This window comes from Syngnathoides biaculeatus, chromosome 2 (genome assembly GCF_019802595.1).
Source record: "Syngnathoides biaculeatus isolate LvHL_M chromosome 2, ASM1980259v1, whole genome shotgun sequence".
NCBI classification, from domain to species: domain Eukaryota; kingdom Metazoa; phylum Chordata; class Actinopteri; order Syngnathiformes; family Syngnathidae; genus Syngnathoides; species Syngnathoides biaculeatus.
In genome coordinates, this window is record NC_084641.1 from 9,744,672 (window position 1) to 9,767,060 (window position 22,389).

The 22,389-nt window shown below is 43.7% G+C and overlaps 2 protein-coding genes and 1 long non-coding RNA gene across 7 annotated transcripts; 2 read left to right on the forward strand and 1 right to left on the reverse strand.

Moving 5' to 3' along the window:
• Positions 1–157: 157 nt before the first annotated feature.
• On the forward strand, positions 158–8,999 carry dusp27 (dual specificity phosphatase 27). Its single transcript, XM_061832176.1, has 5 exons — positions 158–306; positions 385–503; positions 1,121–1,352; positions 1,621–1,838; positions 4,495–8,999. Exons 1-5 carry the CDS (start codon positions 200–202, stop codon positions 7,134–7,136), a joined length of 3,318 nt encoding a protein of 1,105 aa, XP_061688160.1. The 5' UTR covers positions 158–199; the 3' UTR covers positions 7,137–8,999.
• Positions 300–9,182, reverse strand: LOC133507288 (uncharacterized). 5 transcript variants are annotated; one of them, XR_009796790.1, is made up of 5 exons: positions 8,998–9,105; positions 1,742–1,897; positions 1,084–1,312; positions 912–985; positions 300–837 (listed from the first exon to the last, which is right to left on the reverse strand). It is a non-coding gene; the product is annotated as an uncharacterized LOC133507288 (long non-coding RNA). The 5 variants fall into 5 exon arrangements; XR_009796789.1 differs by having other exon boundaries at positions 300–985; positions 1,742–1,852; positions 9,069–9,182; XR_009796786.1 differs by having other exon boundaries at positions 300–985; positions 1,742–1,849; positions 9,069–9,168.
• Positions 9,183–16,361: 7,179 nt separating this feature from the next.
• Positions 16,362–22,271, forward strand: plaat1l (phospholipase A and acyltransferase 1-like). The gene is made up of 6 exons (XM_061832163.1): positions 16,362–19,534; positions 20,014–20,233; positions 20,300–20,438; positions 21,598–21,686; positions 21,759–21,923; positions 22,033–22,271. Exons 2-6 carry the CDS (start codon positions 20,225–20,227, stop codon positions 22,096–22,098), a joined length of 468 nt encoding a protein of 155 aa, XP_061688147.1. The 5' UTR covers positions 16,362–19,534; positions 20,014–20,224; the 3' UTR covers positions 22,099–22,271.
• Positions 22,272–22,389: the final 118 nt, after the last annotated feature.

Genomic DNA, 22,389 nt, shown 5'->3' on the forward strand with positions numbered 1-22,389 from the left:
CTGAATTAGAGTGATTTTGTTGTGTTTTGGGTTGTGTTATATTGCTGTTGAAGCAAGTATCAATTGAACTTTTTATTTTCTGCTTTTATTACTTTATTAGTATTTTCACAAACGAAAAAGCTTTTTCATCTTTTTGGGGCTAGGGGTAGTTCAGCAGGACTCAGGCTTGACTGAACAGCAGGCGATCGGCAGGGTTGATATGGCATCTGCCAGAGATCACGAGGATCAAACCGTGCCGGATGGTGACGACGTGGAGAGTCGCATCCAGGGGATTCAGTCTCGTTACATGCGGTGTTCGTCACCCAGGTAATGTTTTTTTTTTTTTTTAACACTTCAAGCCAAGGTATGCTTGATCCTGGATAACTTGGTCTGTACCATTTCCAGCCTCTCTATGATGTCAGGGTCCAGATTTTCTGCCATCTCGGGCTCAGATGCCACCAGTATTTTCATGGAGCCCATCCATTTGTCATCTGCCATCGCCGCCAAGAAGATCATCAATGAGGGTGAGACATGGTTTGATACTCACATCAGGCAACAAGTGTAAGATTTTTTTTTCTTATTTGATCAGCACAGCGGTCTCCAAGTTGTCCACCAAAGGATACCACCTGAACTATTTAAAGATTTTTTTTTGAACCAGATCCTCTGAAGTTGAAAGAATCAAGAAAGCTTTACAAGTTCTGTCAGTGTTCACATTGATTATTCGCGACTAGAGCTCCCACGGTGACCATTTCAGCTCCCAGCAGGACGTCAACGCACAGCACAAGCAGCAGGAAGATAATTAAAAGGCCATCAGATAAAACATGGATTTCCTATTAAACTGCTGCGATCCCAGTAAATCTGAAGAGGAATATGATTTGTGTCAAATGAGCCAATTAACTCGATGCAGGCGACTGTCTGGATTCCTCCATCACCTAATGAGTTGAGCGGATGACTTGAGTGAGATGATCTGGCAGTCAACCATTGCATACGGATAAGCTTGTCTGTCCTGAATCGAATTGAACATTGGAGGGATGAATATAAAAATGGCTTTGTGACACTTAAGAATCATCTCTAACTGAGCTTTTAAATGTTATTCAGTCAAACCCGTTCAAAAGAAACTCCGCTTTTCTGTCATTCCCAGAATTGCCGCCTCGAGGTGTCCGCGCTGAGTCGATCCCTGAGTCCATGCTTGAAACCGCAGAGCAGCTGATGGTGGAGGACCTCTACAACAGAGTGCGGGACATGATTGATGACCGCAGCCCCTACAACACACCCTGCGTGCTGGACATCCAGAGAGCGATGGTTCAGGACCGCCTGGAGGCCCCCAGCAGACCTGTGGATGAAGTGTGGCCAAACATATTCATCGCTGAAAAGTCAGTGTCACACATCTCTTTTCACTCCATGTCTTTCCCATCACAGGAAATCACGCTCAATGATCCGAAAAGGATGCTGGGCTTTGAAAATGCACAGAATTTTCAATGATAGAAGCTTACCATAGAAATTGGAATTTATTTAATTGACACGTGGCTCTTACTTGACCATTTCATAATTCTAAACAATATGCCGTCAGTGTGGGAGTTGCAAATCGAGTGTGTTTAATGCTCCAGCAATCTGCATGTTGTGCGTGTTTTTTGTCACCAGATCTGTTGCCGTCAACAAGGCCCGGCTGAAGCGAATGGGCATCACACACATCCTGAACACTGCGCACGGCACAGGTGTCTACACCGGGGAGGCTTTCTATAGCGGGATGGGTGTCCATTACATGGGCGTTGAAGTAGATGACTTCCCTGACGTCGACATCTCTCCACACTTTCGGCCCACCGCTGAGTTCTTGGACGAGGCTTTACTGACCCACAAAGGTGAGCGCAAACTCCTCACCGATGAAGCAAAAAAAAAAAAAAGAACGTGATGAGTTTTCCTGGAAAAATATCCATTTCAGTCACAGAGTTGGTTTTGACCACTGCTCACTTAAACATTTACAATCACTTCATCAGCAGAGCCAATGGAACACAGAAAACTCACACAGATCTCTAAGGCTCAAAGAGCTTCACATTGCATAAAATTGCACTGAAATATCAATGTTGTCAAAGCATAGATAATCTAATGAATAATAGATAATGTTGAAATTATCTATGCTACACATTCTTATTAAAGATGTGGTTGGTTGACTTTGGGCGAGAAATGGCACTCGCTCATGAGGCAGTGAGGAACAATCACAATTTTACATATGAAAACAATACAAACGTATATTTCCCTACACACTGACAGTACAGGCAAGTCATTAGTCAACATGTTGTTCACACTCACGGTGCCAACTAAAATCATCTCAACACAGCAAACAAAATAGCATAACTAGCAAATAGTAAAACTAATAAAACAATGACTGAAGAAATGATTGAGACTTCTGGTGACGTATGTAAAATTACAATTGTTTCTCACTGTCCCGTGAGCCCTACCATGTGGTAACATACATACGTGCATGCTAACATACATGTTAGTTTACATGCTATCTATGGAACTATCATGTTTGGTTGTACTTCATTTAAGCAATCACACAAAAAGTATTTACAGATTTTGAAACTCGGTGCACACATAAGGCACGCTGGCCATTTTGGACTAAATTTAAGACTTTTAAGTACGCCTTATGGTTGCAAAAATATGTTACAATTATCTGTGGATTTTCAGGATTCGTGCAGGGAATAATGAGGGAACCCTGCAGTTGTTTTAATGTATATTTGGGGAATGTGGGAGGAAGCTGGAGTACTTTGCAAAAACTCAGATCACAGGGAGACTATGTAATACCTATACATATAGAAAGGTCGGGGATTAGATCGGCATTCCGGCCACATCCCCACAACATGCATGGTTGGTTAACTGAATTGAATTGCCCCGAGGTGTTAATGGTAATGGTTTCTATGTGCCCTGCGATTGGCTGGTGACAAATTCAGCGTGTACACTGCCCTGTACCCAAACTCAGCTAGGATAGGCTACAGCACAACCATGAACCCAGTGAGGATAAGCGATACAAAAAGAAAAAATGAAGGTGGATCTCACTGTTCATTACGGTTTGTGACTGGTTGGACCTCATAGCAGCAATAGAGCATTGGAGGCAGTGGCGTCGTTAGGCGTATTTTAGGGGGGCTTCATAACCCTCAAAAATTTCTAAAGCCTCCCTAAATGTATTGGTAGTTTTTAATTTTATTACATACATGTATATATATATATATACACCACACACACACACACACACACACACACACACACACAACACATTTTATATCATGGAAAAGCTTATTTCCACAATTGCTAAACTTTCATAGGTTAGACAGTATATTCAGGGCCCACAATTTAAACAGTTTCAAGTATTTGTTTATTTTTATATAATTTGGGCTTCCAGGTCATAAAACGCAGAAAATCGAGAATTAAAAAAAATTTAATTCTGTGAAGAAACGTTTTACTGTTGCATGGCTATCATCTACTAACCTCAAAGCACCTGCACAGGTTTCCCAAGGTGTTATTAAATTACTACAGTTTGGTTGAATGGTTTCATTGGGTCCAATACATGGAAGACTCCAGACTTGACAACTGTTCAGAAAACCATCACTGATACCCTCCACAGTATGGGTAAGCCACGAAGGTTCACAGGTGGTTTTACATTGGGCTTTGGTCCAACGGGGTAGGGAGGATTGTGGGAGATTGAAAGTCCTGCCTCATCTTATTTTGTCCCTCCAATTAGAGGAACACTTCACTGACCATTCAGACTTTTCTCAACTTTTACTGGTCATGAATAACCAGGCCTGCTTCAGTTGGGCTATTTAGAGGTTGCTATGGCTTCAGTTGTCCACCAGATGACACCAGCACTGAAACCTTGAAGCTTTGAAGCTTTTTTTGGCTGGGGGGAGAAATTGAAAGGAAAGCCTCAGTGCTTCCACCCCCTTATTTTTAAAACCTAGTGACTACTGAACCTAGTGATTACTTAAGATTTTGATTGCAGAAAAGGTTCCAAGGGTGCCTCTGTAAAACATAAGAATTCTGGTAACAAATAGTACAACTAACTAGAAGGGAAAAGTAAAAAAAACTAAAACAACAAACTAAGATGGGGGAAAAAATGTACTTAAACCACCAAAAGAACAGGCTTACACATAACGTGTTATGACTTCATAGGAAGAAAAGTCACAAATTACAAACAAATGGGTACTAAAGTGGAAGGAACAAAGCAGGGAATATTGTCTGAAAAAAACAGTGGCGCAAAAAAAAAAAAAACACATCCAGCAAAGAAGAATCAAATACAGAAGCAAGACAGAAACACACACACTAACAACTACCAGAAAGGAATGACCCAGCTTGGTGTGGCTTGGGAGTTGATTCCGATTGCTTTATGTTGTGGACCCCCTCCCTCAACTACTCCCTGCACCCCCTATAGGGAAACTAAGTGAAGCACAGGGGGAAATGACAGAAGAAGAAAAAAACCTCAGACAGAACATGACTATGTTGGCCTTTTTTTTTTTTTTGCAGGCAAAGTTGTGGTGGTTTCCATGATGGGCGTCAGTCGCTCAGCTGTCCTGGTGGCATCCTACCTGATGATCTTCCAGCACATGACCATCATGGAAGCACTGACAGCCATGAGGAAAAAGCGGCCGATCAATCCCAATGAAGGTTTCCTTAAACAACTGCGACAGCTCAACGAGGATCTGCTGGAGGAGCGTGATGAGGACGACACACTCAGCCAGTGTTCTGTTATCGATGCACGCACGCGTGCTCGTATCTTTGGCACGGGGAGTGAAGATAATGAGACTGATCCGGAGGAAGCGCAAAGCATGATGGAAGTAAAAGCAAATTCCATCATGATGGAAGAGGAGGAGGATGGCACAAGTGTGATGAGCAGCGTGGCCACTTCTGCAGCTGCTGAGGAGCTCCGGAGTGGATCCATCAGACCGCATGAAACGCAACCTTCATTTGGTGTTGAAGAGAAATCTTTCCTCCCTGAGCAGGTGGGAATCGGGGAAGGTGGCGAGGATGAAGACTGTCTGGATAAAATGATCCACGAGTGGCAGCGCAGGAATGAGCAATACCAAAGTGATGAGTGGTGGGAGGCACAGCTGAACAGTGATGAGGAGGATGGGGCATCCAACAAATGGGCAGATGCTGATGTGGAGAGCGTCACCAGTGAAGATGTGCGTGCCCTAAAGGAACGTTTGAAGCGTCGCAACACACGACCTCCGATGGATGCTGCGTCCACCTCGAGCTGCACAAGTTACGCTGACCTATGGAAGCAGCGACTGCGAGAGATTGAGGAAGAGGCCTCTGCACGGTATCGAAAAAAGGACAATGGGGAAGGCGATGAGAGTGATGAAACACAAGAACAAGAGAGAAAAAATAAGATTGATGACGAGATGGAGAGCATCCTGTCAGACACTACGTCCATGTACAATTTCTGTCAGAAGAACAAGGAGAAGATGACACCCTTGGAGCGCTGGCGGGTCAAGAGAATTCATTTTGGATGGAACAAGAAAGATCGTGAGGATGGAGAGAAAAGTTCTGCTGGTGATGATGAGAAAAGTAATGGCGTCGAAGCAACGACGCCCTCCTTCGAAGATGTCAACCTGACAGCATATCAGGCTTGGAAACGGAGGCAGCAGAGGCGACTCGGGGAGGAAAATATGGAAGAGATTCTAGAGCTGAGTCGGGGAGAGGACTCTACAGCCATCAAACGGAGACAGAAGCGAGAGGAGATTCTGGAGCGTTCCAAAAAAACTTTAGAAGAGAGTCAGTCCATGTGTGGCTGGGAGAACGACAGCTGTGTAAGCGGTGCAACGATACCCCTCTCCGCCTTCTGGGCTGGAGCTGGAATCACCGGACCTCCCACCGTCATTAATGATGACAACACATCTATGATCAGCGGACAATCATCTGTGCGATCATCTGCGTCACAGGCCTGTGGTACAAGATCAACACACTCTAACCTACAACCAGCTCCAATCTCATCTGTTCCGACCGTCCAGGGTGCCTCGGGAGAACCAATGGTAAACCTGGCCAGTATCCAGAATTGGATCGCCAATGTAGTCACTGAAACCATTAAACAGAAGCAGAGCGAAATGAGCCTGCCTCCTCCGTCACTTGCAGGATCGGAGCTGAGCTTTGGTGCACCAACAAGTGTGATTTCAGGCCGTGGTGGCGATGACGATAAAACATCCGTGTTGAGTCGGCAGGCCTACTCCAGTAGCACGTCGCAAGCTCGTGACCGGACATCGTCTGTCCTGTCGGGCAGTGGCTACAGTGGTGTCAGTGCACAAGGCTCTGTCCTGGAAGGCAAGAAAAACAAAATCACCACCACCAGTGTCCCTCTGTTCAGCCTCTTCCAAGACCAGGTCAACCTGGGAAAATTGGATGCCATTGACAAGGAGATCAAGTCTGAAATGAGAGGCAAGATGGCGACCTATGAGAAGAAGAAAATCATGGAGGACAACAAGCGCAGCACTTTGTACAAGAAAAAGAAACCAAAGGAGGATGAAGATGAAGCAGAGGAGAAAAGGAAGGATGAATTCTTTGAAGAAACAAAGAAGAAAAAGCAGAAACCTGTGAAGACATTTGGCCTCTCTGGATGTTTGAACCTAAACCCGGCTCTTGAGAGTGATAAGAACACCAGCGTTGACGAGTGGCTCAAAAGTGTCAGGCCTCCTCCAAGAAAATCAGCCTCCAGTGCAGAAGAGGATCCCTATGATGACATTGATGGCTCTGCCTCCCAGTTTGACTTCTGTAGCCGCAGGGCCTCATGTGCCAGCGAGGACTATGACAAAACATACGGTGGTACCTCCGCATACCTAACCCAGAGGCACATGAATCCATCTGCTGATGAAGTGGAATATTCCAGCATCGACAACGACCACAGTCAAGGCAGGAGGTCATACGGCAAGGATGATGAGAGAAATGACCACAGCTCCAGGAGAAACTTCACAAACCATTCACAATACAAATGCAACAATACAGTAAGAGGAGGACAGGAAACGGATGGTGATGATGAGGAAGAGGACGTTGCGACCTTTATCGCCCAAACTCGGCAGAGGATCAGAGCTCGAGCGGCTGCCGAGGGGCCCGACGACGAGGTGCTCGCCGCCTGGAGGGCACAGCAGGAAGCCAAGTGGCATAGTCAATCATAGACAAATTGCGCAGAAAACAGATGTGTGGTGCCATTGACTGCCGGGGGGTTAAGAGCCAATTACCCTAATGAGGACAAGTGGTATAGAAAATGGATAGATGGACAAGTGGACATCGTTGAGTCAAGACAAATAGACATTTTTTGGTCTCTAAATGTGCAAATTCCAGAAATTAAACAGGTTTGGAGTATTTATTTGTATTAAAAGAAAAATATTGCTGTGCATTAAATAAATGGTTTTAAAAAATTACCTGAATTTATTGTTTTTCAAATGTAATCTTCTACAAAAGTGAGTAGAATAGCCAAATATCGTACTCAAATTAAGAGTGCTGTTACTTGATAACAATGTCACTCACGTTAAAGTAAAAAGCAGTCCTCCCCCAAAAAATTGAATAACCATAAAAAGTACTCAGTGAAAAAAAACATTGAGCAATTATTGAGCAAATGCTGAGTGACAGTGATTGTTATTATTTTTAATTGGAGCATGACAAATGTTAAATTATGTGAATGCAATCTCTGATATTGGTGGCACGGTGGAGCATCTGCCTCACAGTTTTGCGGACCGGTGTTCAAATCCCAGCCCCGCCTGTGTGGAGTTTGCATCTTCTCCCCGTGCGTGCGTGGGTTTTCTCCGGGCAGTCCAGTTTCCTCCCACGTCCCAAAAACATGCACTCTTTGGAGGCTCTAAAATTGCACGTGGGTGTGAAAAGTTGTTTCTATGAGGCCTGTGATTGGCTGGACCAGTTCACCGTGGACTTCGCCTCCTGACCGGAGGTAGCTGGGATAGGCTCCAGCAGTCACGCGACTTTTGTGAGGATAAGCGGCTCAGAAAATCTATCTCTTACATTAGCGTATGTGTGTACTGTGTGAGATTAGCACGTAGCCCAACGGATTCATGTTTTACAGTTACTTGTGACAAATAGGGGTAATGTGGGCTAATAGGCACAGCCAAAACAACAGCAAAACAATTACAATTTACTGCAGGATATTTTCTCAATTTAGAAGTGGGCTTAAGTATCCACATTTGGGCAGACATTGGCAAACAAATACTACAATGCATAAAAGCTGTGTTTTTTTTCTTTATTTCAATGGAAACATGAGTCACGCGCTATTTCCTTTAATGGTGACAATCAATTTCCTAACATGTCGCTACGTATGCATATCGATTAGCCAGGCTGGTTTACCTAGTGGTATTAAAAAAAAAAAAAATAAATAAAATTCGATTTTCTTCTTGCTTGTGGACAAAATGTTGGGTCTCTTGAGTGCAAGAGCACCCATAAAATGTAAACATCAAACAACCAGGTATGAGCTACCTAATTTTTAATATATGTCAATGGGCATGCTGTTTTTGTTCAGATTTGTCAAATTGTGATGCCACAATTTGGCTAATTTGCATAATACCACCACAACACTCAGATTGTCCTCTTATGACTCAGAATCTAGGCTGAATGAAGATCTGCCATTTTCAGGCAACGGCCAGACAGAAACTATCACACATGATTTTATGTGGCCCGCGGAGCCAAATTGAGAGTGTCAATTCTTGCAAAATCTGTACCAAAATTTCAAAATGTCATTATCATAAATGATGAAGTTGAGATATTACAAGCATTTTTGTTACCAATTGAAAAACAAATTGCCCTTGATTTTTGATTCCAAAACTAATTCATAAATTGATGACGTGATTATGATGAGATGATTAAATATTTTTATTGTTTCACAGTCACAACGGCCCTCTGAGGGAACCCGGAACTACAATGCGGCCTGCGAGAAAAATGATTTTGACACCCCTGCTGTATCATGTCAAATGTGCTAGCACAAATCACTGAGCCAGCAATGATAATCTACATTAGCATCAAATACCTGACCTGAAATTTCCCACTCAGCTCCTTGTTAGACAATGAAAGAATATGGTGCCTTTAAGGGTCCCACTCGTCACCTTTAGAAGAGTCTTGCGGCCGATGTGTGTGGCGATTCGTTTGCAGTGACGACGGGGAGACAACAAGAGCCACAATCCGCTAAACCAGTCTTCAGTGACGTCACCGCAAGTCATTCAACTGTGTGGTGGGTGACACTTTTTGTGACAGGGACTGTTTCTCCGTGACAACATTGCGGGGACACATGGCTCTCTGCCACAAAAGTCCATTTATTTAAATGCTTGCATGTTGTATGGAACTTGTGGTGCTTGTTTAGTGAGCAATATGGCTCCGTTCGAGCAGTGTCTAGAGAAGAGCTATTTGAAAGGGTTGTACTCTTTGAAATTTGGCCCTTGGCACCTTGTGCAAAGAGTCAAGAAGATAACATTTGTGAGGCCGGCGCTGTTGTGTTTCGCTCAACAATGACTTGTTAGTCGCTCACTTGGAGGAAAGGGAAGGAGATGACGACGACGATGACGATGTCGATGTTGGCGATGGGACGCAGTTAGCTCGCGGCCAGATAGGAGAAGTGACCGACTGAACCCTTAGCTCGCGGCCAGATAGGAGAAGTGACCGACCGAACCCTTGGCTGTATGTACCCGTGTAACTTTGGAGCTGTCCAACCGAAGCCCGCACAGGAACCAGGCGAGGAGGAGGCGAAAATGCCGCGGAGGAAGCAGTCCAACCCTCAGCCTGTCAAAAGTGAGTTTTTGTCCTGCTTTTTGCCTTCTTTGTGTGTGCGTTTTTCAACTAAGTAAGGCAATTGAAATGATATTTTGGGGTAACTTGTGTTATTCTAGGATTTTTTTTTTCGTTTTGTTTTACCTTTGGTAAATAGAGCGGTAACATGTGTGTTAGACTGGCCCAACTTAATTCTTGACTTTGTTTGCTCTTCCTCCTGTTTGTGTGTCTTATCGCATCCTGACTTCAACGTCCGTCCTTGACACTTCCTGTTTCCACTTCCGTACCTGACCCCCACGTCTCCTCCACCATCGTTTTTCTTCATCTCGTCCTCCTTGCATGTTACCTTTTAATGTTTCGACTTTTTTTTGTACAAGCAGGTTGGAATGTTGGCGTAATGTTTTTCTTTGCCTGAAAAGCAACAGTGAATTGAAGCTGTTTATTATTACACAAAATTGTTTCCAACTTTAACTCTCTCTCAGAAGTGTGTAGAGTGGCCCAGTAGTGTATTAAAGTGGGACTGTCATCCCTATAAACCTTCTAAAATAGATATTGTAATGAAAAATAATGTAACAGTATTCACTTCAATGTCTATAGGAAAAAATAAATGTGAGCGGATTGTGCGTCAGCAAATGAGTGTCGCTCGACATACAAGTGGTTGCCATATTGGTTGCGTCTTCTGTCCTTTACGTCATTGTCACTTCCGCCGTTGAAAACGCGCAGTGCCTACTACTATGGAAGCCGAACAACAGAGATATTCGGATTTTTCCGACGCCCCTTCTGACACCGAAGCTCTTCGAAAAGGATAATACCACACAACCGAGTGAAGTTACCGGGGCAATATAACACTATTGTTTTCGAGCCCTCAGGGCAATATTACACTATTGTTTCGAGCCATATTCAAATGATCACAGCCGAACCGCATCCCCGTCCGATCCACTTCCGCGGCGGAGATGAGGCATCGCAGCTCATCACAGCCGGCCGGTGTGGTTTATGACAGAGCCGAATCGTGCTGCTTTAGGGGGGGTGTTCACAGACGCCGCAGTACGGAGCAACACAGTCGAGCCAGGGCGCTTTGTGCGCACATGCGACTGAGTATAACGCATTCTCAGCTGGGTTCTTCAGAGCCGCCCCCGTCGCAAAGCCCGACTCGCAGCCTTCGCAGAAGCTGTGACCGCCAAACGCGGAGCCTCAGCCGGTGTGGCTGATTTTCGCCGCCGTGGTGGCATATAATGGAGCCGAGGCGTGCTGCTTTTAGAGGGTTGTTCACAACCACCGCAGTACGCGATGAACACTATCGAGACGAGGCTAAGTGAGACATTGTTGGCTGGGTGACGCGCACATCGACACATTTCATACGCGGATCTTTTGTTACGTTATGAGAGAGACCGATTACGTGGTCCGCCCCAAACTATTTTTTTTTTAGTAGCTGTATACACACCTACCTGTTATTTGGAAACCACGAAGCTCTCGTCCTCTGCACCCGTGCAATCCCATTTTTCACAACGAACAGGGTCTCTTTCAAACTTATGAAGGGGAATTCCATTCTCCCGAGTGTTCAAGCAATGTCCAGCAATGCAATGAGCCGGCATTTTGGCTAACATGAAGGAACAACAAGCTACCTTCCCGGAGGTAAAACAAACGAGTCCACTAGGGGGCGCCGCTGTCCTTTACGTCACTTCCTGCTTCTTCTCGAAAACAAATCCCTCGAGCGGATTTTCATGGCGGGAGTTACAAAAAGCTCTATACGTCAAAATCATGTTTTGTGGTGAAAAAACACATGGGACCAAATTGGCTGTGGGTTTTTCATTAATATACCAAAAATCATCCATTTCATGACAGTCGCACTTTAAAGCTCAAGTGTCGTCAAACCCATCGATCTTCAGGCAGGAAGCGAGATACAGTACACCCTGAATTGGTTGCCAGCCAGGCACATAGAAGCAAACAAGCATTTGAACTCGCAATCACACCTACGGCTAACAGGTTTCATGTTGAGCAATGTAAAGCAGTAAAAGTACTTTCTTCTTGACATAAATACTATAATAATAAGTATCTTACATTAAAACTACTCTAAGTACAATTCATCCAAAATGCTACTTGAGTTCATTTAACTGAGAAAATGTAGTGTGTTCCTCCCCAACTCTGCTCTTCCTCTTCTTTATTAAACACACCTTCATTGATTTCCTCTACCTCCTCTCAGACTTCCTGTGTCACGTCATTAAACTATTTATACAGCGGCAATTTGCAGCAAAAGTGCTCTCAAAGCGTTTACACATTGAGCAGGTCGGGCTTGCTTGGCTGTGCGTCTACACAGTGTATAAACCTCACTGCCGACGCCTTTAGAGCTGCCCACAAGGTCGATGTGCTTCTTCCTGAGTCTTGAAATGGGCCCAGTGCTAGGTTGTAACAGGATTTGCATGTTTTGTTGCCAGTGGAGTTAGGGGATGGCAGTGTATCGTACAACCAGGGATGTCTGGTCCTGGATGGTGGCATTCTATTGAGTGGAGAGTTGGAATTTGACAACTCTCCAATCATGTGTCTGGATGGAGATTCTGGTCAGTTACAAGCACACACGCACACATTCCCACTCTTAAGGCCTTTCTTGAAAGTGTTCTTTGTGGCGCGGTCAGGTATGACAGTGTTTTCTCTCCGTGTGCAAGACGAACCTTCAGGGCTAACAGGCACAGCAGTCCCACCATTCCTCTCGTGTAAAGGCTGTGGTCAGCTTCTCTGTGACACAGGCTTGGATCTTGGTAAGATCACTTCATCTCAGGTTGTATTTTATCGCCTTCGAGGGCATTTCACCATGACGTCCCACATATGTCCAGGTGTTAAAAGCCACTAGACACTAATAGACACACATTTCTGTTATGTGACAAATCCATTAAGAAAACGTGAGAATTAGCTTCAATGAAGATTCTAGCCTTAGTTTCAATGTGTGAAATGTTAGTTGAAACAAATATGTTACATGAGGTCAGTTGCCTGGAAGGGAGATGTAACACTGCTACCAACCCCTAATCCAATGATGTTTATGTTGCGCTCTTCCATATTTACGCCATGCTTAAACGATGACATTGCTGCGCTTTTATGCCAAGACGGAGCATCCGCAGACATCTTTTCCGAACTCTTGGAAACATTCCAACCGTGTGACACCAAACCAAATGAAATTCCATTGAGATTTGGCCCGTTTATTCCAATTGAGTCATTTATATGGAGCATTTTCATTCGGTTTAGGCTTCTAAACTGATTATAATCGGAATAGAAGGTTGCATGTAAATCGAATGATAGAGGTCTGGTTCCCACTCTGTCCATTAGCATTGGCTACTGTCTCGATCTTCTCTGTACAACTATTTACAAGATCCATTCCATTTGCCCCCTTTCTCCACAGGTTCGTCAGCAGTGGGTCATGATCCTCGGGAAGGCATTTACTGTCTCAACTGTGAAGGGGGTGTCCCGGGTTCTGTCTCAATCCCGTCCATACCCGTGGCAGATGACCAAATGGCCGACATTTCTCTCTGTGGTGCATCTGACAGGAAGAAAAGGAGCGAAACTAAAATGGGCTCAACTGGCGACCTTCCTCTTAAAATATACTCCTGCTCACTGTGTGCCTTCACTTCACGTTACTCGAATCACCTCAAACGGCACATGCACATCCACGACGGGCAGAAACCATACCGCTGTCCCGTATGCCCCTATGCCTCGACCCAGCTGGTCAACTTGCAGCGCCATGCACGCACACACACGGGGGAAAAGCCATACCGCTGCCATCAGTGCAGCTATGCCTGCAGTTCCCTGGGAAATCTGCGGCGGCACCAGCGCATGCATACATTGAACCACCGGCCAAGGAAGGACAAGGAGAGTAGAAGACCCGTTATGAGAAAATTGAAGAGCAAAAGCGGAAAAGGTATAAAACTGTCAAATAAACTTATTTACACACGTACTTCAAATTTCTGCTGTCAAATTGTTGGTCAGATTTGGAAAGCAGCATGAAGATGACTGTCAACATAATCTAGGCAGGTAAATATATTCAAAGATAAGAGTAAATCTCTTCTCTTGTTATTGGTCGTATTAGTCTGATATTGTTTTTTTCAATTTCAAAAATTGATATATTTTTTTTATTTCTTAGATGTAAAAAAAAATTATTCTTGGAACATACAACGTCTGTTTTTGTTCGTTTGTTTTAACTTAAATCAAGTATGTACCATCTTGAAACACTTGAACTTTTTTGTAACCTCGATCTAGGCTGGGTTTAATTATATCAATTAGAATACGAAGAGGTTTAATTAAAAAAAAAAAAAAAAAAAACATGCACTGGACCGGAGTCGGTTTCCCAGCCAGATCAAGGACTTGCAGCTGTTGGTCTTGGACACCTGGTGTAGAGAAAAAGGCAAAGAACTGTCAAGTGATCGCCACTGAGTGATAGGTTCGCCCTGATGGTGGAAGGATGCCACACACACATATTTCAAGGGCCTGCTGGAAAACTTTACCAGGTCAGAAAGAGTTCATCTCCCATTGCCACACTTTCAAAAGAACATGGTGGGGGACATTGACTCTGAGTAAGCCATATCTCATGACTCCATTGATGACGTGACAGACTGTGTTTATATTACAATAATATATGGTAGCAAACCGGCAGTTGTCTTAAATGGATTGTTGCAAGAGTTTTAAAACATCCGACTGTTACGTATACACTGTAATGTAGATAGAGACTGGATGAGTAAGTGCGATGAGTGAGTTGGGGGTTGGGCCAGTGGAACAGAGAGGAAGAGGAATATTTTTTTTCCTGGAGACATTGTTGGGACAGTATGCAGATTTCAACCAGGTGACAATATTTGAACGTATCCGGTACGTTACGTGTGCGCGTCAACGGCTCACTGGAATTGGCCTGGAGGAAGGGACCGCTGCATCCTGCTCACCTGCAGCCGCCTCTGAGTCCATCTCTGAGTCGACCACGAACAAACAGTGCTTCACGAAATAGCGACTCAGTGAGAATGATGACATGATTTATGGAATGGTTTTGCTCCAAGCTCTTCCATCTGTCTGTAGGACATTCCACTAATGTGTCTTTACCGTTGATTTGAAGTAGAGAGCCAATTCCTTTTGCTTTTCTTCCTGTCCTTGTTCAATAATCAGCCCAAGAAACTATAGTGGTCTATATTTGGGTGCCACTGTATGTGTCCCTTCAAGTCTCCTTGTGTGTGGTGGCTGTTTGCAAATTATTGACAGACTATTCAGTCACTACACACTCAGACTAGCTCATCTGTCCTTCCATAGCACATTTTTGCACGACCCATTACACAGACATTGCTCCTTGGGTTCCTGCATGTAAGTGATGTGCAAAAGTCTAAATGTAATTGAAGAGCGTTGATTGAATCTCCCTTCAGGGGTCAAAAGTTTTTTTTTTTTTTTAAAAAGCTATTGATTTCCCCATTTCTTGTTTCTCCTGCCGTTCTAGCTGTCTCGGATCTGACCCTACGAGTTACCCAGGAATCTGCTTACGTGCAGGCGCAGGGCAAGCTGAGCTCTTCCTCAGGCCCACTGCCCGTCCTGCTCTTTCCGCTGCGCTGCCGGCTTTGTGGCCTCACCCTGGAGGGGGTTAACGTGGAGGACATCGAGGATAGTTGTAGGCAGGTGCGTTAAGATTAGTCTTTGCTTCAGTTGAAAAAAATCTTGAGTAAAAAGCATGTCGTCTCTGCAGCGACTGATGTGGAAATAGTAGAAGTAAATTGAAAATATAAATAATAAAGGCCTACAGGAATTTTTTGGGACATATGCATGGCAAACTACAAAGCGGTGCAGCCTGGGGCAATGTATAAGTAACTCGATGCAATGTGGGCTTTGTCCACCAATTTTCTCATAGCTTTGCTTAGGTAGAGAATAAACATAAAAATGCCCAAAAGTTACCTGAAAAATAATTACTCTATTAAAGTTACTTCAGGGGGAAAAATATCCCAAGTATTGAAGTTTGTTCCTTCACGGAGCTGAATAGCAACGACAATCTTTTCTTAAGCTCGTTTTGTTTTTAGGTTTGCCATCGCTGCTCATTGGATGCGCTGGTCAAAGATGGCGTTGATTGTCCCAGTAGTCCATTTAGGCCGCCGGAGTCACGCCAGAGCGGCAGCCAGCTATACCGCTGCCCTCTGTGCCCCTTTCTGTCCCATTACTCCAAGCTTCTGGCACGCCACATCCATATCCACTCTGAGGAGAAACCTCACCACTGTCCACATTGCCCCTACACCTCCTCCCACCTGGACAACCTCAAACGGCACCTGCGCGTCCACACGGGCGAGAAGCCATACCAGTGCCCGTCGTGCAGCTACGCATGCGGCAACCTCGCCAACCTGCGCCGACACGAGCGCATCCACTCGGGCGCCAAGCCGTTCCACTGTGACATTTGTGGTTACTCGTGCAACCAGAGCATGAACTTGAAGAGACACATGCTGCGACACAGTGGCGAAAAGCCGTATGCCTGCAGTGAGTGTGACTATACCACGGGACACTTGGACAACTACAAACGCCATCAGAGGAAACACGGACATGGCACGGGTAACTGGGATCAGGCTGGGCCCCGACGTGACCTCAGATGGGCCAAACAACCTCCAGAGAACCAGGGACACAGTTAGTCTGCTTGGCCTTTGTTTATGTACTTTGCCTGTTTGGACCTTTTGTGACTTGACAAAATACTAAAAGACTCGAGACTCACTTTGGATTGAGAGTTAGACATGTGACTTGACTCGAGACATGAGATCTTATACATGGTTGTTAAAAAACAATGGCGGTCTAAAATAAATCACTACATAAATCTGTTTTAGGGAGAAATTATTTTACAATGTGACTTTGACAGTAGCTGTCGTAGAATCAGAGAAAACCAACAGAGCCATCATTAATGAAATGAATGTTACTGAGTCCAATTTATTTAGTCATTTAACCTTTATTTATCTGGGGAAAAGTAGTTGAGAACAGATTCTCAATTGCCATGAGTAAAAGAAAAGAAAACAAAAACAAATACCTATACAACAGACTATACAATGTTATGTAGTTACATAATCACATAACAGTTCACATCACATTACATCATAAAGTGTTCTGAACATGCTAAAAACAGGTGCCGCCATCATACATCATCGTAGAGCATCTTCAATTAACCTAAAAAGTGGTATAAGGATGAATGAAGACTTTTATTATTTGTTGCAGTGAAGAAAATCCTCCAAAAGTAATCAAGCACTTTGGGAACAAAGAGTTTAACGATGAGCAAAGAGAGGTTAGGTAGATCTTGCCAATGTGTGTTATACTGTATAATTAAAAATTGGCCCGTGAATTTGTGTCGAGAGGACTAATTAACCAAGCAGTACAGTTTTAATTGAATAATGATATAAAAGGGCTGCGTTCCAACTCATTCTGGGCTCGAATCACTTCTCTGAAACAATATGAAGAGGATAAAACAAAAGATTTAAGCCGCTGAGATGCTGCTTCTGCGTTAATTGATGCATTGTTTGCTTCCGGAACACGAACATTCTTTACGTACATCTGTCGTCGATCATGAAATAATAGGTTTCCAATAACTTGTTTCCTGCATCCCGATGTAACATCCGCCGAGGCAAAGGAAACGTACTTAAAATTTTACTATGATTAATATACTGTGTATTCAGCTCCAACACAGTGTTTTTACAAATGAGTTATTTACAGCAATGCTAAATCCAAAAGTTGTTTATATCTATCCAGTAAATGTGTGAGGTATAGGAAATGCAGACTGCTATTTTTTTTAAACAGCCCACTACATTATTCTTCTTTTCTGTGAAGTAATATAGTGATTCATTTTTCTTTGTTTTTATCTTTAATATCATGTGCAGTCTTCTCAATGCATTGAAAGGAAGTATAAGGATTGTGAGTCTATGGCGCATCTGCTTAGAACGTTGGCCTCACAGTTCTGCCCGCCTGTGTGGAGTTTGCATGTTCTCCCCGTGCCTGCGTGGGTTTTCTCCGGGCACTCCAGTTTCCTCCCACATCCCAAAAACATACATTCATTGGAGACTCTAACCTGCGCCTAAGTGTGATTGTAAGTGCGACTGTTGTCTGTCTCTGTGTGCCCAGCGATTGGCTGGCAACCATTTCAGGGTGTCCCCCCGCCTACTCGAACATACCTGGAATAGGTTCCACCACTCACGCGACCGTTTTGAGGATACACGTCTCAGGAAATGGATCGATTGAGAGTTCATGTTGTTCAACACAGTTATTGTTTAAAACAACTGTACATACAGGTTAGATACATTGGCCAGTAATATTTTGTAACCTTATCATTATCTGGCCCTACTGGTGTTCTGTATTTATGAAAACCAAACACTGCATTACTTGACTTATCACAGTGACAGGCCATTGACTACTTGTGAAGTGAAACTTGATCTAATCTCTTGTACCATCTCACCATTTCGGGTCACAGCTAAATTCAGGCGCTAACTACTTACAGACAGGACTATGCAGCAACCTTATCTAGTGACACTGGGTTGCAGAAAAAAAAAATAAATAAATTGTGACTTGTTTTTTCAACTGATTCAGGAGAATTTTGCACCAGTAAATCTTAAAATGACAGTTTCTCTTTAACATGCTCCTACCTTCTGCCCAGGCCGGAGTGGCCAGCCAATTGACCCCTCCGTGGATACTGCGCAATCCGCGTCACTGACCAATCAGAGGCCAGAGATCTGCATAAACCAAAGCCCGTTTTTGCTCCCGCCATTTTCTCAGACAACATTGCATGGTCCAGTATAGGTTTAGTTAGCGTTTTATCGCGTATTTGGGTTATTTAACAAAAAATATGGTTAAGAGGTGTAGTCACGGACTTTGTAATAGTGACGACAGGTATCCTGAAAGGCTAGTTGGTGGAGTTCAATTCGTACCCTTTCCAAAACCGAAGACCCAGTACGAAAAATGCCTTCGATGGATCAAACTTTGTGGAAGACCGCATCATCAACTAAATCCATCTAATATCAACCGGGACACATATGTTTGCACGAAGGTATGCCCTATATTTGATTTTCAATACATGTCTCGTATAAATGAATTCGAAGTTCTTCGCTAGCATAACACTGCTGCGTGTGAACGATTGCCACACTTATTCTTTGTTGAGTGATATTTAGCGATGATCGGACTGCACAAACGTATGTATTTCTTGCTGGCTCGCGACCGAAGCTTAACCAGACTGTGTTTGCACGAAGATATGCCATAAATTTGATTTTTAATACACGTCTCGTATAAATGAATGAGACGTTCTCCGCTAGCATAACATTGCTACGTGTGAACGATTGACACACTTATTCTTTGTAGAGCGATATTTAGCGATGATCAGACTGCACAAACGTATTGATTTCTTGCTGGCTTGCGCCCAGAAGCTTAACCAGACTGTGTTTGCACGAAGATATGCCCTAAATTTGATTTTTAATCCACGTCTCATATAAATGAATGAGACGTTCTCCGCTAGCATAACATTGCTACGTGTGAATGATTGAATGAAATCAGAAGCATGGCGTCTCTCTCAGTTCAGAATGTATTGTATTGTATTTGCCATTTTTACTGTTTGTCTTACGTCAGCGCACGTGGCGTGACGTCACTTCAGGAGGTGTGGTTAAGTGCCCTGTACAGAGGGGTCAATTAGTCGGCGCACACCTGCACCTTGTCCCAGCTGATTACACTCAGTATATATAGAACCCGGGGGACGACTAGTCCTCCGCCAGATTGTGGCCTTTGATGCCTCGTTCCCGCTTGCCTGACTTCTGGCTTCTGTGTACCGACCTACGCCTGTCCCCTGACCACCCTCGTAAGCCTGCCGTTACTATTACCTCTGCTTGTTTGGCCTGTCTGCCTGATCCCTGACTTTGGACCGAATAAAGGTTTCCTCTGTACTGCCTCCTTGTCTCTGGAGTCGTGCATTTGGGTCCGCCCTCGAGCCCCGTTCGTGACACTCTTGTTCAAGTCAGATTTTTACGCAGTTGTCACTGTAGCAATCAAATGTTACAAACTTAATAAATTTGTTGTTGACCAGTGTTACCAATGCCTACCAATTTTGTCGTGTGTGTTATGTGTCATCTTGATTGTTTTTTTTATTTGAATTTTGTTGCCTTTACGTCTGAATCATTGCTCGCCTATGATACGTGTTAATGTCATTTTCGAAACTAAAAAAGTTTTTTGTGAACAGAATAATACAAACATGCTATGTTGTACTTTGCGTTATGCTTTGATGAACACAAGGTATCTATCTTTTGAATTAAAACGTGACTTCCTCTTTCACGCCATTAGCAGGAAGCATCTGCGTCTCTGCCTGTATGGTGAGACGAGCACTCAGCCCTGGACGTCCCCTTCAAACACCCACAACATCAGCTGAGACGCAGCGAATGTGACCATAAACAAATCCTGTTGGGTGGAGTTACCATGCTCTAACTTACAGTTACACATTGCCACTTAACCCTGGACCAGAACAAATTAGCAGTCGTACTGACAGCTTGAACTCATGGGCCAGGTAAGCAATAAACCTGTTGGTTTTTCTTCTGCAGAGGACAATTTTGAGGGTCTTTTTTGGGTGCAGTCTTTGCAGAAACATTACTCACCCAAGCTGTTCCCTGGAGACATTGTGGAGTATCCGAGGAACAAATACTTCTCCCACTTTGCTGTCTACTATGGGGAGAGGGATGGCGTTCGCTATGTGGCTCACCTGACGTCCCGAGGTACAGTGTGTCGGGATTTTCCGAGTTTGGACCCTACGCGTGTTCACGAGTCGAGGAAGATATGACCAATGATTAGAAAAACTTAACAGCAAATGGTTTTATTACAAAGGAAAGTGCAGTACAGACGTCCGGGTCTTATCTAGGTATCTGGCACACACGAGACGCGTGTCTTCTGGCAGGATAGCCAAAGAAGACAAAAGCTGCCTGGTAACACGAGGTTTTTATATGTATGGGTCCATGGTAAAACTGGTTCCCCCCTGCAGTCTGGTCCTGGGCCGGGATGGTAACTTTCCGCTCCTTATCTGGTGTCGTTTTGGCAACGCCTGGGAGAGGAGGATGGTGCCAGCCGCTTTTCTGCGTACAAAGATCAAGGACAACCACCGGCTCCAGAACACATCCTTGTCTGATTAGCAAATGGACAACACTTTATATGTTGATTAAATGTATAAGGTCATATTTAAGCAAATAATGAAAGTGTAGTAAAAGTCTTCAAGTGGATATGAAAGATCTACACACCTGTCTTCAAATCCCTACAGACACAAACAGTGAAGCATTGCAGTGGCATCATGTTTTGAGGCTGTTTTGCTTCACCTGAGGAAGGCCAGATAAGGTGGCGGGAATTATTAACAGTTCAAAAATAAGAGTCTGTGTTGGCACAAAGCTGCCTACCCGTGTCCCCACACACCTGGCAAATGCAAGCTTATGCTCGGTAGCCACAAATCAATTCCAAGAATTCTTTGTGTGATTATTGACACAGCTGAATTTTTAATAACTTAAAACTCCAAGTCTGCCTGTTACCACCTTTTAAGAACATCTGAAGTCTCGAAGATAATCTGTTTGAACAAGACAAATCAAATATGGTTTGCGCCTTCATTTTGAGTAGGTTGGACTAAAACAGAAATGCACAAGATGAAAGGAACGAGGAACCGTTTGGAAATAGCGCTCATTGTTCACACAAAACCTTTAAGCTTCTGATAAAGTTCCTCAAAATGCCAGGAAAAGCCTTCTAGACCATCTTAACTGTAATTTAACATGAGTTGAATGTCATTTGTTAATTCTGAATACACCCACATTGATAAATTGGTGGGTGCACTTTTATATCCGCTGGAGTTTTTTTATTTTTTATTTTTTTTTATTTTCAAGTAACTCTCCTTCCCAGATTCAGACTCCAAGATCCCACTCTTTGGCCGGGCCCTGAAATCGGAAGTCAAGTTGGATCCGCTTGAGCTGCTGGGAAAAAAGTACAAGGTGATTAAAAAATGATGTTTATGATGTATGCAGGTTAACCACACAAATGAGAAAAATGTTCTTGCTGTGTAGGTGAACAACATGCTGGACGACTGCTTCCCGGCCAGAGATTTCTACAGTGTTGTGAAACAGTCCATTGACGGCATGTTGGGACAGGAAGTGACCTTTGACATTTTGTTTCACAACAGTGAGCACCAGGCGACACTCTTTAGATACGGAGTCAAGAAGTCACAGCAGGTAAACTGTCTCAACACTTTAATTTTTTCCCATCTAATGCCTTTTAGCTCCGCTGTGACAGATACCGCCTGTTTAACATAACATGAAATAACAGTTACTTGTGTTGCAGATTGAGAAAATCTATGGCTACATCATGCCTGCATGGGAGAAGCTCCTCGAGGAGAAGAAGCTGTGAAGGTGCTTCAAATATATTTCTCAACTACATTGACAAAATTAATATTTGCATAAACTCATGACAATATTACACTATGAAGTAATTGTCTTTTTAAGTGAATCATCTTGAATGCTCCCTTTTTTTAAAAAAAATTGTTAAAGATTGTATAAAAACTGTTTTCTGTCAAATAAAAGTTTTTCGTGTGAACATTGAAAGATTTGTACACTGAGTGGTTGACTTTTTTTTTTATGGCAGCGTGATTCAATCTTGTATAGAGGATCTTTTCTTCGTTCTGGTTTTAAATGTCAACGT